The 16220-nt window shown below is 38.5% G+C and overlaps 1 protein-coding gene across 2 annotated transcripts; it reads left to right on the top strand.

Moving 5' to 3' along the window:
* The first annotated feature begins 328 nt into the window (after positions 1-328).
* HAUS1 (HAUS augmin like complex subunit 1) lies at positions 329-14672 on the top strand. Of its 2 annotated transcripts, XM_058277615.2 has the most exons (9): positions 329-439; positions 1186-1360; positions 4381-4516; positions 5620-5754; positions 6528-6651; positions 7064-7129; positions 8441-8512; positions 9065-9112; positions 14417-14672. In XM_058277615.2, the coding sequence occupies exons 1-9, from the start codon at positions 410-412 to the stop codon at positions 14465-14467; spliced, it is 837 nt and encodes a 278-aa protein (XP_058133598.1). In that variant the 5' UTR covers positions 329-409; the 3' UTR covers positions 14468-14672. The 2 variants fall into 2 exon arrangements, with proteins under 2 accessions (XP_058133598.1, XP_071064625.1); XM_071208524.1 differs by lacking the exon at positions 5620-5754.
* Positions 14673-16220: the final 1548 nt, after the last annotated feature.

A 16220-nucleotide genomic window follows, 5' to 3' on the forward strand; every position in this document is an offset into this window, starting at 1 on the left:
AGTTGATCAATGTGGAAGAAACACAAACATTTACTAACCAAATAAAGCAAGTTTCAGGTTTTCTTTTTTTTCAGACCAGCGATTCAAATAAAAAATAAAAATTTAAGAAAGATAAGAAGGTCCTGGTTCTGGGCAGCTTCCCTCGATCTGGAGAAGACTATGGTACGCAACACAAACAGGGCAGGAAAGTGGCAAAGGACCAGGCTTCTAGGTTTGGAGCCTGGAACCAACCTCGTTCCGGGAGTCAGTGCCCCGGAGCCAGAAGGAAAACTGCAACTCCCAGAATTCCCGGTCCCGGGGAGGGTGTGGCTAACGGCTTGTGGGCGGGAGTTAGGACGATCCCGCCCTGAGGGCGAGCGGCGTGCGACCCCGGCGAGGAGCGTGTCGGGAAGTGGCGGGAGCGGAGGCTATGGAGGAGCCGGTGGATAAAGAAGCGCAGGTGGTGGGGGCAGGAGCGGGGCTTTAGGGACTGGCCTGAAAACGGCGTCTTTGAGATATCCTTCCCTGCCGATGGATCTCGCAAATCCGTATCCACGTCAACGCCACGGCTACCTTCTCTCTCCCCTTCCTTCCACTTGTCCTTCTGTGGTGTTCCTTAGGACCTGTGACCCCACCCCCACCCCTTAGATCCTACTGGAAAGGCGTTTCCCTCCCGTCCCAAACCTTTCTCTTCTTTGTACTCAGACTTGGAGTGTTTAGGCAACCCCTGGTATGAAACCCCACACAACAGACTGAAGTGGGAGTTCTGAACCCAAACCCATTTTCCAGCCAAGAATATCCACGCTTGAAGCAACTTCCGTGTTCCGCATCCTAGTTCTGGCAACGAAAGGGCCCTGCGGGGGTTACGGTGCTTTGGGAACAACTCTTTTCCAAACCTTGAACGTTTAATAATGTTTTCTCATCCAGTGTTTGAGTGATGTAGATTATTACCCTAAACTGCTTTTGTAGCTTCAGAGAATGGATTGAGCTCTGGTAATATTGGTTTTTGTCCCGTTGTTTATCCTACATACTTTTTAAAAGTTTATTTCCTGATGACTGGTACCTCTCTAAAGAAAAGTTAGGTTGTGAAGTAGCTAGTCAGAATATTGATGGAAAGCATTTCATTTGCTTTTGATGATTGTGTCATGTTTGCTTCTTGCCATTCCATTAAGCAAGGCTTGTAATATTTGTCCTTTTAATGGTCAGGTTGCTGCCTGGTTGAAAAAAATATTTGGAGATCATCCCATTCCACAATATGAGGTGAATGCACGGACTACAGAGGTTTTATATCATCTTTCAGAATGCAACAAGGCCCGGGACAGGGATGTCTCCCTGGTGATAGAGGACTTGAAACAGAAAGCAAGTGAATATGAATCAGAAGGTGAGATTAATCCTAGAGTTTTAAATGTGATAATAACTAGAAGGAGTCAAAATTTGTAACACTAAAGAATACAAGATTATTTAGTATAGACTACTTGTTAAGTTTTGCTTCTTTGTTTTAACCAGATTTGCCTTCCACTTTGTCATAGGCACTTTGTAAATCATAAATTTAATTAAAGTACACACTTGCTTAACTACTTAATTGGTACTCTGATAGCAAAACTAAAAGTCCCAGGAGATATGGTCCAGACTTCTTAGCTTGACACACAAAATGCCTTGTGAATTTGTCTCCTGTCATTATGTCATAATGAACTGTCAGTTCACCTGAGGTGCCTCACCATGAATTGTGAGACTTGGACAAATGACCCTATTGCTATGTACCAAAAAGATTGCATTAAACCTTTCTGCTGACCCTTTGTAGTTTGAAAAACCATATTCAAGGCAACTTTTGTTTTTATAATAGAGATTGCAAAAATAGAGATTGAGGAAAATCATCTTAGGTGGTGAGAATATACAAAAGAGAGAGAAAGTGGGGCCTACTGTTGCCCTATGTTTAACCAGGTTTGTAACATTTGTTACATATAATGTTTTGAATGCAATTCAATTTATATTGTAATTCTCTTGTATGTGTGGTTTTCTCCTGATTTTAAAAAAATTAGCATATAGTAAAATTGACTTTTTTTGATGTACACTTCTATGAGTTATAAATATAGATTTTGGGACCACCCCCACAATCAGGATACAAAATAATTCCATTATCCAAAAAGGACACTCCCCTGTACTGCCCCTTTGTGGTCACACTCTCTCAAATAGTTGCTTTAAAAATTGTCTTATTTTGAAATAATTTTATTTATTTAAAGTACACTCAATAAACCTCATTTTCTAAGTCAGATTGTTTAGTTCTATCCTTAAGTACTTTTAAGCTGACAAATATTAGGTAAGCAAGTGTTTCTATTAATACACACAAAATTTTCACACAATTTTTCCTATTTAGGTATCCATTACAGCCTTGCCACCATCAATATCAGCTATTTGCACAGTCATACACTTTCATCATTACTTTTCTTTTCTAAATTTTTCCTCTTTAGACAATGAAAGGGTCTACCAGAAAAACAGAAAATTAGGGAACCTTGTAACAAGTACAGATTCATGTGTGTTGTTAAGAAGGAGTATAAGTTACCTTAGTTTATAATTCTAAAAATTATGAGTAGTGGTACCATATAGCTTGCTGTATTTAAGTGACTTTTGAGTTCAAAATCACACAATTCATTTTGAAAAGTTAAGTTTTTATTTCTGCAAAGTATAGTTCTTTGTAGCTCAGAAGATTGGAACATTTTAGAATATCTTTAGGATTTGGAAAAGCCTATACAAATTTTGTATTAAGTGATCTCCTAAATCATGAGGAATATAAACTAGTCAAACCATTTTTCATACTGCTAAATTTTCCCTTGAGGAGGAAAATGAGAAGAAATTCCAGAATGCTTCTTGGTTCTATTCTATAATCAAGGCCAACCTGATGGCTTAGTTGAAGATACCAGACTTGAAGTTTTATGGAATATCAGGTTATCACCATTTTTTGTGTTTAATCATGATGGCTCTGCAAATGAAGAAAATTGAGTTCTGCTGCTTGTTTATGCAGAAATGGTAATACCTGGCATATAATTGGTAGCCACATATTTTCATTGAGTTGAATGTAACCAGAGATAGTATGGAACAGTGGTTCTCAATCAGGGGTGATGTGGGGACATTGAACAATGTCTGAAGTCATTTTTGGCTGTCATAACCGGGGGGGCCGGGATGTTATTGGCATCTAGTGGGTGGAGGCCAGAATGCTAAAATGGGCAGGACAGTTCCCCAAACAATAAATAACCCACCCGCAAATATCAGTAATGTCAAGGTTGAGAAATGATGTGTGGAAGAAGAAAGACTTTTCTCAAGCTTTGGAAACTGTCATCAAAACTGGTAGATGTGTTTGAAGCCACGTCAGACTTCTCTGAAGTGAATGATCAGATTGGGAAAACATAAATGAATAGAATGTGTGACTGTGCATTAACACTTCTTAATTTGTGCTCCAGAGTTTTTAGCAAAACTTAAAGGATAAAATCCCTACGTTGAGGATATACTGTGGTATTTACTGGTATGAAGTGACTTGGAAAACTCTGGGAATACAAAACAAGACCTCAACCTTAGTATCTTTTACAATCTCTGTGTTAAACATCAGCATATTTGGGTGTTAGTCACAAAGATTATTATTTTATACTCAAATTCTTCTAGCAGTCAAGATTAATTGGCCAGTATTGGAGGTCCAGGTTATAGTTGTCCTATCTGGAGGAAATTGGACAGAGCTTAACTGCTTTAAACTTTCAGATAAAACAAGCAAACAGAAAAGCCATTCTGCAAAGTTTGGCACATGTGACATACATTTTGAAGTATTGAATGCATTGAACCTGATATTGAAAGAGCCACATAATATTGCATTGGTGTACCTTGTGATAGATATATTGGAATCACTTATAATCAGAACGTCTCCTTGTTTTCCTGAAGTTGATAAAGTTCGAGGACAAATTCTTAAAATATTTTCATGGAAAATAATAAAATACCTTATGTTCTATCTGTAAGATGAATATCTTTCAGAATGCAAGGTCAAAAGTCACATTTAAAATATGGCAGACTTTTCTCAGTGATATTCAGTCTTTGCGAAAAGATCTCCAAGATGAGTTTTTTCTTTTTTTAAGCTCAAGTTCAATTCACTCACCAGCAGTAGTTTCCGGAAAATAAGTACTTAGTAAAATAGCTCCCTGGAGAGTTTGGGGTTTGAGGACTAAAGGGTATGGGGTTTGTTTTTAGGGTAATGAAAATGTTCTAAAATTTGGTGATGAATACACAACTCTGTGACTATACTAAAAGACATAGAATTGTACAATTTAAATTATTGAATTGTATGGTATGTGAATTATTTCAATAAAAACTGTTAAAACAAAGCACATAATCGTAGTTATCATGAAATTCATATCTTTTCAGCCAAGCATCTTCAAGACCTTCTCATGGAGAGTGTGAACTTTTCCCCTGCCAATCTCTCTAGCACTAGTTCCAGATTTCTGAATGCTTTGGTTGACAGTGCAATGGCGCTTGAAACAAAGGATACCTCACTAACTAGGTAATTCTTGTGACAATTTTAATTTCTGCCGTTATATATGTCAAAAGGACTTGATCTAAAGAGTTTTAGGTTGTCAGGATAATTCTATGTAGAAAATTTATAAGTGTAAAAACACTGAATTTTGTTAACTCTGTGCTATTCAATATAATTAATTCAGATAAATTTGGCATTGGTTATTTTTTAGTGTCTGAAGGTTGATTCTCATGTGTATTGGGAAGAGATAAGGTATCACTTCTGTTGTTCCCTATAAACAAGAAGAAAAGCAGCAGACTAAATGATCTGGTTGAAAGCTGTGAATGTTGGTCATGTCCCTATCCTATTGGGTAGAGTAGGTGACCGGCTCTTAACCTATGTAATGACGTGATTCTTCTAACAGCACTGAGTGGAAACTGGTTCTTAGGAGGTGTTAAATAACTTCTCCAAGCTAGTAAATGGCGGAGTTGAGATTCAAACCCAGTTTGACTCCAAAGACCACATGATTGCTACTGGTGGCTTTGTCTTAGCTAGGACTACCATTGCAACTTGTCATCATAGTTGGAACAGTGCACAGCTGGTCTGCTTATCTGCCCATATAAGGGTTTGGAATTTATACTTCTGCTCTAAGGGTGGTGTTTTAAGGTTAAGAACACATAGATTGTATAGCAACAGAAACCTGGATTTGAATTAAGTCAATTCAGTGACACCAAATACCAGTTATATGCTAGGCTGGTTCTAAGCGCTGGAGAGCCAAGATGAATAGGATAGTACCCACCTTCAAGGACAATCTCTGCTCACTGTCAGTAAGGGAGCTGGACATATAAATAACCTGTAACAGTGTGACAGCTGCAACAACAAAAGAATATAGTCTGTAGGTAGGTAGCACAGAGAAAGGAATAGTGAATTCCGGGTTAGGGGCAATATTTGAGTTTTGAAGGACAAATGATAATTTGCCAACTGAAGAAGGGCATTTCAAGCAATGGGAAGAGTGTATAAAAAATGTGTAGAGGTATGAAACAGCATAGTTATATAAGAATCCATGCAGAGATAAAGTTAGTTTTAGAACTCAGGGAGAATAGGACCTATTGTCTTTAATGTCCCTTTGTGTGACCAGATTCTTCTTTTAGTTTTATCCCTGCAGTGAATGATTTGACCTCTGATCTTTTTCGTACCCAATCTAAAAATGAAGAAATCAAGCTAGAATTGACAAAACTTGAAAAAAACCTAACTGCAATTTTGGTATTAGAAAAATGTCTACGAGAGTAAGTAATTGAGTTCAAAGTGGTAGCAATTTTTATTATAAAGGCAGTACAGGACATTGACAGATTTGGTTTTGGTAGTTGGTATGATTTAAAACAGCACATTATATCCATAAAATGTTTTTGAAATAGAAAATGACTTGGGTGGTGTTGGGAAGTGATCAGGTACAGACTTCCATCTTTTACTTCATACAATTTGTCTCTCCCCTTTTTTTGTACATTAATGTGGGTTTCATAATTTTTAAAATATATGTGAATTTTTTAACTTATAAATTATAGTACTATATAACTTAAAATCACATTATATTTTGATGTTAAAGACCTTCTTTAGGACCCTGTTGCCCCAGAGATCAGGAATATGTATATGCAGAAGTAATTTGGTGGTGTGTAAATGCATTTAATTTGTATATGCAAGGCACTATGTCATGTTGCGTTTAGTAGAGAGGCCTTTGTGACCTCCATCTTTCAAATTGCTTTATGATATAGTAAATCCATCTTTGAACAACAGATGTACTTTCTCAAAGTATATTTGGCATAGGTTAATCTTAAAATTATTTTGTACTGCTTGGGAAAAATCTCAAGGTAATGTGGAGGGGGAGATGACCTAGAAGAGTGCATGGTAGCTAGTCTGGGCTATAAAAATTATGGTAGATAATTCAACAAGTATATCATTATCTACTCTTGGCTAATCCAAGTTGAATCCAAAAAGTAGTATAGTTTGTTTTTTTATAATAATTTCACTGAGAAGAAAATGTTTTTAACTTTACTTTTTAAAGGGACCTCAAGAAGGCAGAGCTGCATCTGTCTACAGAAAGGGCCAAAGTTGACAATCGTCTTCAGAACATGGACTTCCTAAAAGCAAAATCAGAAGAATTCCGAGTTGGAATCAAAGCTGCAGAGGTTTGTCTGAAGGGCTAAATACAATTAGTTTTCTTCAGACTTTCTTTAGACCTCTATCCTTACAACTAGACAATATTATTACTCCCTTTTTACAGATGGGGGAAGTAAGGCACAGAAAGATAATGTAACTTGCCCACAGTTACAAAGCTAATTAGCAGCAGATCCAGATTCAAACCCAGATAGTCAGGCCCCAAAGCTCAGGCTCTTAAGCACTGCATCCATATTATCAAATATGTTAGTATGGAAGTGATTCATAATATAATATAAAAATGCATGGGTGCAGGTATAACATACAAATCAATGATTTGTAGCTTCTCCTTACTGTATGAAATTTTGAAATTTTTTCATGCTAGTTACTTAGAAAAAAATATTTTTTTTACTGAACCCCTCCCCCTACTTTTCTTTATTTTAGGAACAACTTTCAGCCAGAGGCATGGATGCTTCTCTGTCTCATCAGTCACTAGTAGCATTGTCAGAGGTGAGTTTTTTAACCTAAGTTTCTTTAACGTGTTAGACCATAATCTGCTTTTTTGTTTATTTCTTTTGAAGAGATTTTATTCTCTATTAAACTGATTTCTTGTCTCTTACTTTTGTACTTTATGGTCATCAGTATTTATATCTTCATTACTTGTTTAGTTATGTGTATCTTCACATTTGTTTAATTTCCTTTACTTAATTCTGGAGGCTAGAGGCTCTTTCTTGGAGTCAGTTATATATTATTGATTTTTTTATTAAACAGATACTTTTTTGGAAGACTGGGTGCCAACCAACTAGGTGCTGTTCTTTCTTCTCTTTAATTGCACAATAAAAATGCAGGTCCCAAAACTCTTGTAGTTTCCAAATGTGATTCTGGATTTTCAGATTGTATAAGGGTTTTATCTATTTTGTTGAGAAGAGTGAGAATAGGGGGTTTTGTTTTATTGAGATTTTTTGATTCCTGGAATCTAAAGTTGACAATTCATAAATTGTATTTGTGATTTTGGTGGTTCTCTTACCTTCTTATTCCTCTTAATCAACATTCTGTTCCCAGATAGCATACTTAAAATCCTGTTCTTAATAAATGCGAGTATACCTTCCCATTTTAAGAATCTTATAAATATTGTTTCCATTGAAAGTAACTTTGTCTATTTATCTGTTTGGTTTTTTTTTTAAGTTTATTTTTTTATTCCCCCCACCCCAGTGTTTTTGCACTCGCTGTCTGCTTTCTATGTTCATTTGCTGTGTGTTCTACTGTGTCTTCTTGTCTGCTCTTTACGTGACACTGGGAACCGATCCTGGGACCTTCTGCCATGGGAGAGAGGTGCTCAATCTCTTAAGCCACCTCAGCTTCCTGGTCTGGTGTTTCTCCTATTGTCTCTCCTCTGTCTTTTTATTCTGTCATCTTGCTGTGCCAGCTTTCTGTGTGGGCCAGCACTCCATGCGTGCCAGCACCCCTGTGCTGGCCAGCATCCTGCTGCGCAGCCGCACAGGTCAGCACTCCATGCAGGCCAGCACTCCATGTGGGCCAGCTCTCCGCTTGGGTCACCTCTCCACTTGGGCTAGCTCACTGCATGGGCCAGCTTGCTTTTACCAGGAGGACCCAGGAGTTGAACCGTGGACCTCCTATATGGTAGACGGGAGCCCATTGCTTGAGCCACATCTGCTTCCCTATCTTTGAAGTTCTTTATTAAATGTATTATTTAAAATATATCCTATTTTTAATGCTTTATTGTGTTTCATTTCATAAAGTAACAGTATTTAATTGCACCGTCAATATCTTTAACCCTGTTATTCTTTGTTTCCCCCCCAGAAACTGGCAGAACTAAAACGACAGACTCTACCTTTGAAGAAAAAACTGGATTCCTATTTAGATTTAATGCCGGTAATTTTTTTTTTTTTTTAAATGGACCCTCACATCTGTAGTCAAGTGGGTTTTTTGTTTTTTAAATTTATCCCCACCCCTTGCCACTTGCTTGTTGTCTCTTCTCTGTGTCCATATGCTGTGTGTTCTTCTGTGTCTGCTTATCTCCCTTTGTTGCATCATCTTGCTGTGCTACCTCTCCGTGGGCGCGGGCCGTGAGCTCTCCGCGGGCGTGGGCCAGCTTGCCTTCACAAGGAGGCCCTGGGAAGTGAACCCAGGGCCTCTCATATGGTAGACATGAGCCTGATCAATTGTGCCACATCTGCTTCCCGGTAATTATTCTTATGAATTAAAGAAAGTCATCTCCTCTGACCTCTCCCAAGCAACTAAACAATCATGAAAATAGTGAATCTGTGTTTAGGGATTTAAAAAGTCAGTTCTGAATTTTCAGTATTGTGTGGACATTATATATGCTCTCTAAGATTTTTTGGCTTTAGAAAAGGATTATTACATTTTCCCTCTGGAGTCCAAAATCAGACAATATAACCTGCCTTGTTTTATTTTTTTTATAAGAATCCATCTCTTGCTCAAGTGAAAATTGAAGAAGCAAAACGAGAATTGGTAAGTAGTACCATTTTTGTCTTCAGACTTTTTGTTAAAGAAATGAAATAAATGCTGACGTAGCTAAAGTTACCTTCATCCTTTTTCTTTCCTTCCTCCTCAGAGGTAAACTACAGGCCCATAGATGCTGTGGCTCATTCCCATGCTTGTATTAATACTTTTTTGACATGTGCATAGGTGTGTGCTTGTGTATTTTTTTCTCATAAAAAATATGTGTTTTTAAAATGTGCATAAATTTTCCTTGGTGGAAAAGAGAGATTGAGAGATATATACTATTCAAGACAAAAGGGATTAGCACAGGCATCGAGCTAGAATTGGAGGACTTTTGCAAGCTATGGCAAGTGAGGAGGTCTAGCTTCTCAGGAGTATGCAATGGAATGTCTGTCTGAAAGAATCAATTGGTTGATGATATAAAGGGACTTAAATACAGAGGGTTGAACTTGTAGACAATAGGGAACAACTGAAAGTTACTGTGTGTTTCCTTTTTTATTTATTAATCTGAAGAGAAATGTGATCAAGGCTATGCTTTTTGATCAGGCCAGTGCTTTAGGAAGAAGTTTTATTTTCTAAAAGCTGCAGGAAACGATATACTAGAAATGGATTGGCTTTTACAATGGGGATTTATTAGGTTAAAGGCTTACAGTTCTGAGGCTGTGAAAATGTCAAAATGTTGGTTTTACTAGGAGATGCTTTTCTTAAGAATGGGTTGCTAGTGGTTCTGGATTCCTCTCATGGCAGGGTGTAGTGGCGGCATCTGTGGGTTTTGGTCTCTGCATTTTCCTCTGGACTTTGGTGCTTTCCACTTTGGGCTGCTCCATCTCTCCTTTCTCTCTCCCAGGTTCATTGATTTCACCTTCTGCAGGCTTCTCTCTGTCTCTACAGCTTTTTCTGTATCTGTGGTTTTTATTCCTCCATTTATATTTATAAAGAACTCCATTAAGAGGATTAAGACCCATTCTGGGTCATGCAATCTAATAAAAAACCCTTAACTGCAGTAATTTAATGAAAAATTACCACCTACAATAGGTTTACATGCACAGGAATGAATTAACTTTAACAGGATTTTCTGGGGTGCATGAAAGCTTCAGACTTCCACAGAAGATGATACACTTACCTTGTTTTATTGCATTTTGCTTTACTATGCTTCACAGAGACCACATTTTGTACAAATTGAAGGTTTGTGGCAACCCTGCAATGAGCACATTTATTGGTGCCATTTTTCCAACAGCATGTGCTTACTTCATGTCTCTGTCACATTTTGGCAATTCTCACAATATTTCAGACTTTTTCGTTGTTATCATATCTGTTATGGTGAGTTGTGATAAGTGATCTTTGCTGTTATTATTGTAATAGTTTTGGTATGCCACAAACTGTACCCATATAAAACAGAGAACTTAATTGATAAATGTTATGCGCATTCCGACGGCCATTCCCCCTTCTCTCTCCTTGTCCTTGGGCCTCCCTATTCCTTGAAACACAACAGTATTGTTTAGGTCAGTTAATAACCCTACAGTGGCCTATAAGAGTTCAAGTGAAGGAAGAGTTGCATGTCTCTCACTTTAAATCAAACCTAGAAATGATTAAGCTTAGTGAGGAAGGAATGTTGAAAGCCAAGATGGTCTCTTGCACCAGTTAGTCAAATTGTAAATGCAAAGGAAAAGTTCTTGAAAGAAATGAAAATGCTACTCCAGTGAACACATGAGTGATAAGAAAGCAAAACAGCCTTATTGCTGATACAAAGCAAGTTTTACTGGTCTGGATAAACTAGCCACAACATTTCTTTAAGCCAAAGCCTAATTGAGAGCAAGACCCTAACTCTCTTCAATTTTATCAGACTGAGAGAGGTGAAGAGGCTGCCAAAGAAAAGTTTGAAGCCAGCAAAGGTTGGTTCATGAGGTTTAAGGAAAGAAGCCATCTCTATAACATAAAAGTTCAGGGTGGGGAAGTGGATGTGGCTCAAGCAATTGGGCTCCTATCTACCATATAGGAGGTCCAGGGTTTGATAGCCAGGGCCTCCTGGTGAAAGCAAGCTGACCCATGTGAGGAGCTATCCCTTGTGGAGAGCTAGTCCACGTGGAGTGCTGCCCTACGTGGGAGTGCTGGCCCATGCAGAGAGTTAGGGCAGCAAGATGACATAACAAAAACAGACACAGAGGAGAGAAAATAAGAAACACGGCGGCCTGGGAGCTGAGGTGGAGCAAGAGAATGATCGCCTCTCTTCCTCTCATGAAGGTCCCAGGATTGGTTCCTGGAGCCGCCTAATGAGAATACAGGCAGACGCAGAAGAACACACAGCAAATGGACACAGAGAGCAGACAGTGGAGGGAGGGGTGAGGAATAAATAAATAAAATCTTTTTTAAAAAAAAGTTCAAGATGAAGCAGCAAGTGCTGATGGAGAAACTGTAGCAAGTTATCCAGAAGATCCAGCTAAGATAAGTGATGAAGGTGGCTGCACTAAACAGTAGATTTTCAGTGTAAACAAACAGCTTTCTATTGGAAGAAGGTGCCATCTAGGACTTTCATAGCTAGAGAGGAGAAGTTAATGTCTGGCTTCAAACTTCAGAACAGGCTGACTCTTTTGTTAGGGACTAATGCAGTTGGTGACATTAAGTTGAAGCCAATGATCATTTACCATTCTGAAAATCCTTATCATTTACCATTCTGAAAATCCTTGGGCCCTGACTGCTTGTACTCTTAAAGTGAAACAATAAAGCCTGGATGATAGCACATCTGTTTACCACACGGTTTACTGAATATTTTAAGGTCACAGTTGAGATCTACTGCCCAGAAAAAAAGATTCCTTTCAAAATATTACTGCTCATTGACAATGTACATGGTCACCCAAGGCCTCTGATGGAGATGTAGAAGATGAATGTTATTTTCATCCCTGCTAAGACAATATCCATTTGCAGCCCATGAATCAAGGAGTCATTTAGACTTTCAAGTTTTATTTAAAAACTCCGTTTTGTAAAGCTATAGCTGTCACAGATAGTGATTCCTCTGATGGATCGGGTAAATTGAAAACCTCTAAAAAGGATTCACCCTTCTAGATGCCTATATGAATGTTCTTGATTCATGGGAGGAGTCAAAATAACAATATTAACAGGAGTTTGGAAGAAGTTGACCACAACTTTCTTGGATAACTGAGAGTTTTAAGACTTCAGTGGAGGAAGTAACTGCAAATGTGGTGGAAATAGCAAGTGAACTAGAATTAAAAAATGGACCCTGAAAATGTGTCTGAATTGCTGCAATTTCATGATAAAACTTGAACGGATAAAAAGTTTGTTTCTTATGGATGAGCATAGAAAGTGGTTTCTTGAGATGGAATCTACTCCTGGTGAAGAATTTGTGAACATTGTTGAAATGGACAAAAAAACATAAACTTAAGTGATAAAGTAGCAGCAGGGTTTGAGAGGATCTACTCCAGTTTTGAAAGAAGTGCTACTATGGATAAAATGCTATCAAACAGCATTTTGTGCTACAGAAAACGTTTCATGAAAGGAAGAGTCAGTTGATGTGAACTTCATTGTTGTCTTATTTTAAGACACAAAAATTGCCACAAGCACCTCAACCTTAAGCACCATCACCCTTATCAGTTGGTAGTCATTAATGTTGAGGCAACACCCTCCACCAGCAAAATGATTATGACTTGCTGAAGGCTCAGATGGTAGTTAACATTTTTAAGCAATAAAGTATTTTTATTTTATTTTTTATTTATTTATTTTTTTTAAAGATTTATTTTTCATTTATTTAATTCCCCTCCCCTCTCCCGGTTGTCTGTTTTCTGTGTCTTTTTGCTGCGTCTTGTTTCTCTGTCCGCTTCTGTTGTCGTCAGCGGCACGGGAAGTGTGGGCGGCGCCATTCCTCGGCAGGCTGCTCCCTCCTTCGCGCTGGGCGGCTCTCCTTATGGGTGCACTCCTTGCGCGTGGGGCTCCCCTACGCGGGGGACACCCCTGTGTAGCAGGGCACTCCTTGCGCGCATCAGCACTGCGCATGGGCCAGCTCCACACGGGTCAAGGAGGCCCGGGGCTTGAACTGCGGACCTCCCATGTGGTAGACCGACGCCCTAACCACTGGGCCAAAGTCGGTTTCCCAATAAAGTATTTTTAAATTAAGGTAGGTATTGGGGGTTTTTTAAAGATATAATGTTATTGCATATTTAATAGAATAAGCATAACTTTTATATGCATTGGGAAACCAAAAAATTTGTGTGACTTGCTTTATTAGTCAGCCAAAGGAGTGTTGATGCAAAATAGCAGAAATTGATTGGTTTTTGTAAAGGGTATTTATTTGGGGTAGGAGCTTACAGATACCAGGCCATAAAGGATAAGTTACTTCCCTCACCAAAGTCTGTTTTTACGTGTTGGAGCAAGATAGTTGCCATCATCTGCGAGGGTTCAGGCTTCCTGGGTCCCTCTGGGCTCAGCTCCTCTGTTTTCTCCACAATCTCCACAAGGTCCACTGTAGGTTATCAGGTGGACGACTGTCTCTTTTCCCAGGGCTCCAACATAAGGCTTCAGCATCCAAAAATAAATAAATAAATAAATTTTAAAAAATTTTTAAAAAACAAAAGAAAAAAAAAGACTTCAGCATCAAACTCCAACATCAAAACCGATCAACTCTGTCCTTTGCCATACCCTTTATTTGTGAGTCCCCATCCAACACAACACCCTAATGATGTGGCCCAATCAAAGCCCTAATCATAACTCAATCACGCCCAGGTACAGACCAGATTACAAACATAATCTGATATCTATTTTTGGAATTCATAACCATATCAAACTGCTAAACTTGCTTTCTTGCAATATTTGCTTTTTCTGGTGGTTTGGAACCGAATCCACAATATCTGCGGTATGCCTGAATTCTGGAAGCAGTGTATGGGGCAGGTAAAGGGGGAAGAAAGAAAATTACAGAAACCATTTGTCTTATTAAGGGCAGATGAGAAGTAGTAAAGACAATGGCAATGAGAATGGAAAAGAGGGATGGTGTGTGAAGTATGTTTCTTAAGGGGTAAAGTTCAGAAAAATCTACTCATGTATATTATACTTAGTCATCTCTCTCGAAGGATTTTTGGGGTTTTTCCCCCTTCAGATGTTTATTAGAATTAATTAGGAGACTGAAAACCTTGGGGTGGGGGAGTGTGGGGGTAGTTGTAAAAGCAAGGACATGTCTAAAACCAAATATGATATTTCTAATGGTATTTTAAGTTTCAGGTGTTTTTTTTTTCTTATTTTAAATAGTAGAAAATTAGAGTACTGTTTTATGCCTTTGTTTATAGTACTTGTGTTTCTTTCATCTTTTAGGATACCATTGAAGCTGAACTTACAAAGAAAGTGGACATGATGGAACTGTGACCAGAGCCAAATAAATGTTTTCCCTAACAGAGTCAATTGAATATGACTTTAAAGAATGTTTTTCCCGTTAACATTCCTTAACTTAATTTCTGTGTTCTTAGTTAAGATGTTATTATTGATAGGATGTTTTCTGCTTATGCATTGCATTTTTGTATCCGAATGCATAGTGTTTGCATTAAAAAGCATTTTCTCTTGGTTTGCTATATTTCTGGTGGGTGAAGTATCTTTTGACAGATCTGTTGGGTGAACATTATGACAGTTGTCATGTATATGCTCATTAGGTCAGCTAAAATGCAAAAGAAAGGTTTTGCACTCGAGTTATGTTTCTCCCATTCCCTTCCCTCTCCAGGAGTCTGCTGTCATTCTTTCCAGTCACCTCACCTGCCTACTTCCAAATGTTAATATATGCAGGAGTTTAGCTTATGAAAAAGATGACCTTTTAAATCAGTGGTAGAAAGATGGATAATTTAATACATGGTGCTGGATTCATACATCACACCTTATGTCAGAATAAATTCCAAAGGATCAAAGATTTAAGTGTAAAAAACTAAAAAAAAAGGATACTGAAAGAAATCATGGGGGAGTTTTAATGTTTTGATTTTTAAATAGAGTCAGAAGCATGATTAAAACCCAGGATCCATAAATGAAATGATAGAAATATTTTTAAATACTAATAGTAAAAATTCCTGCCTTTCAAAATCCTTTTTAAGTAAACTCAAGGGACATGACAGATATGGGATATGAAAGAAGAAATGTGGGTTTTCACTGTGTACCTTTTTGTCTTTTAAAAACTTTTGTACCATATGATTAAAAATCAATCATGGGAGCGGACATGGCTCAATCCGTCTCCTACATGGAAGCTCCCGGGTTTGGTTCCCAGTGCCTCCTAAAGAAGACAGGCAGACACTGCAATGAGCAGACGCTGCAACTAGCAAGATACCGCAACCAGGAGACGCTGCAGTCAGCAAGATGCCGCAGCCAGCCGATGCCACAGACACCGCAACCAGCAGGGACCTGAAGTGGCTCAGTTGGTTGGGCACTTGCCTCCCAAATGGGAAGTCCCGGATTTGGTACCCAGTGTCTCCTAAAGATGAGTGGACAATGAGCAGACAAACGAGGGAGCCATCTTGGGGGTTTGGAGAAGAGAGTAAAACAAACAAAAAAGAAAACCAATCATTTTTTAAAAGATTATCTAAATGATCTTAAAAATTTCCCTCCTCTACTACTTTCCCTTGCTTCCAGCCAATAAAGACATTCATATTTCCTTTTCTATAAACTTCCCATATCACCCATTTATGTATTGGAGTTTTGGTCTTAACAATATGAGCTCTCTATATATTAGCTAAATTAATCTTCCATGGTTTGAGTTGCAAATATTTTCCAAGTTTGTCATTTGTTTTTTGCCTTAATTGCAATATTTTTGATAGATTGTGGAAATGTCCATAATAATTCCTCCCTTCCCTGATGCACTTACCTCATTGTAATGTGACGTTGCCACTTTTCCCATCAAGAGGTAGTTTTTTCCTCCACAACTTGGATCTGGCTTGACCCAATGACTTGTTTTGGCCAATGATAACAATAGCCAGTATGGGGAAGCAGACTTGGCCCAATGGATAGGGTGTCTGCCTACCACATGGGAGGTCCGTGGTTCAAATCCCAGGCCGCCTTGACCCGTGTGGAGCTGGCCCATGTGCAGTGTTAATGCGCAAGGAGTGCCGTGCCACATGGGTGTCCCCTGCATTGGGGAACCCCA

Source organism: Dasypus novemcinctus, chromosome 16 (genome assembly GCF_030445035.2).
Source record: "Dasypus novemcinctus isolate mDasNov1 chromosome 16, mDasNov1.1.hap2, whole genome shotgun sequence".
Lineage (NCBI taxonomy): Eukaryota > Metazoa > Chordata > Mammalia > Cingulata > Dasypodidae > Dasypus > Dasypus novemcinctus.

Coding starts and splice junctions, on each gene's coding strand:
- HAUS1 (XM_058277615.2), top strand. CDS start 410: ATGGAGGAGCCGGTGGATAAAGAAGCGCAG. Junction 4,517..5,619: donor AAGGATACCTCACTAACTAG/GTAATTCTTGTG, acceptor TTCTTCTTTTAG/TTTTATCCCTGCAGTGAATG. Junction 5,755..6,527: donor TTAGAAAAATGTCTACGAGA/GTAAGTAATTGA, acceptor TACTTTTTAAAG/GGACCTCAAGAAGGCAGAGC.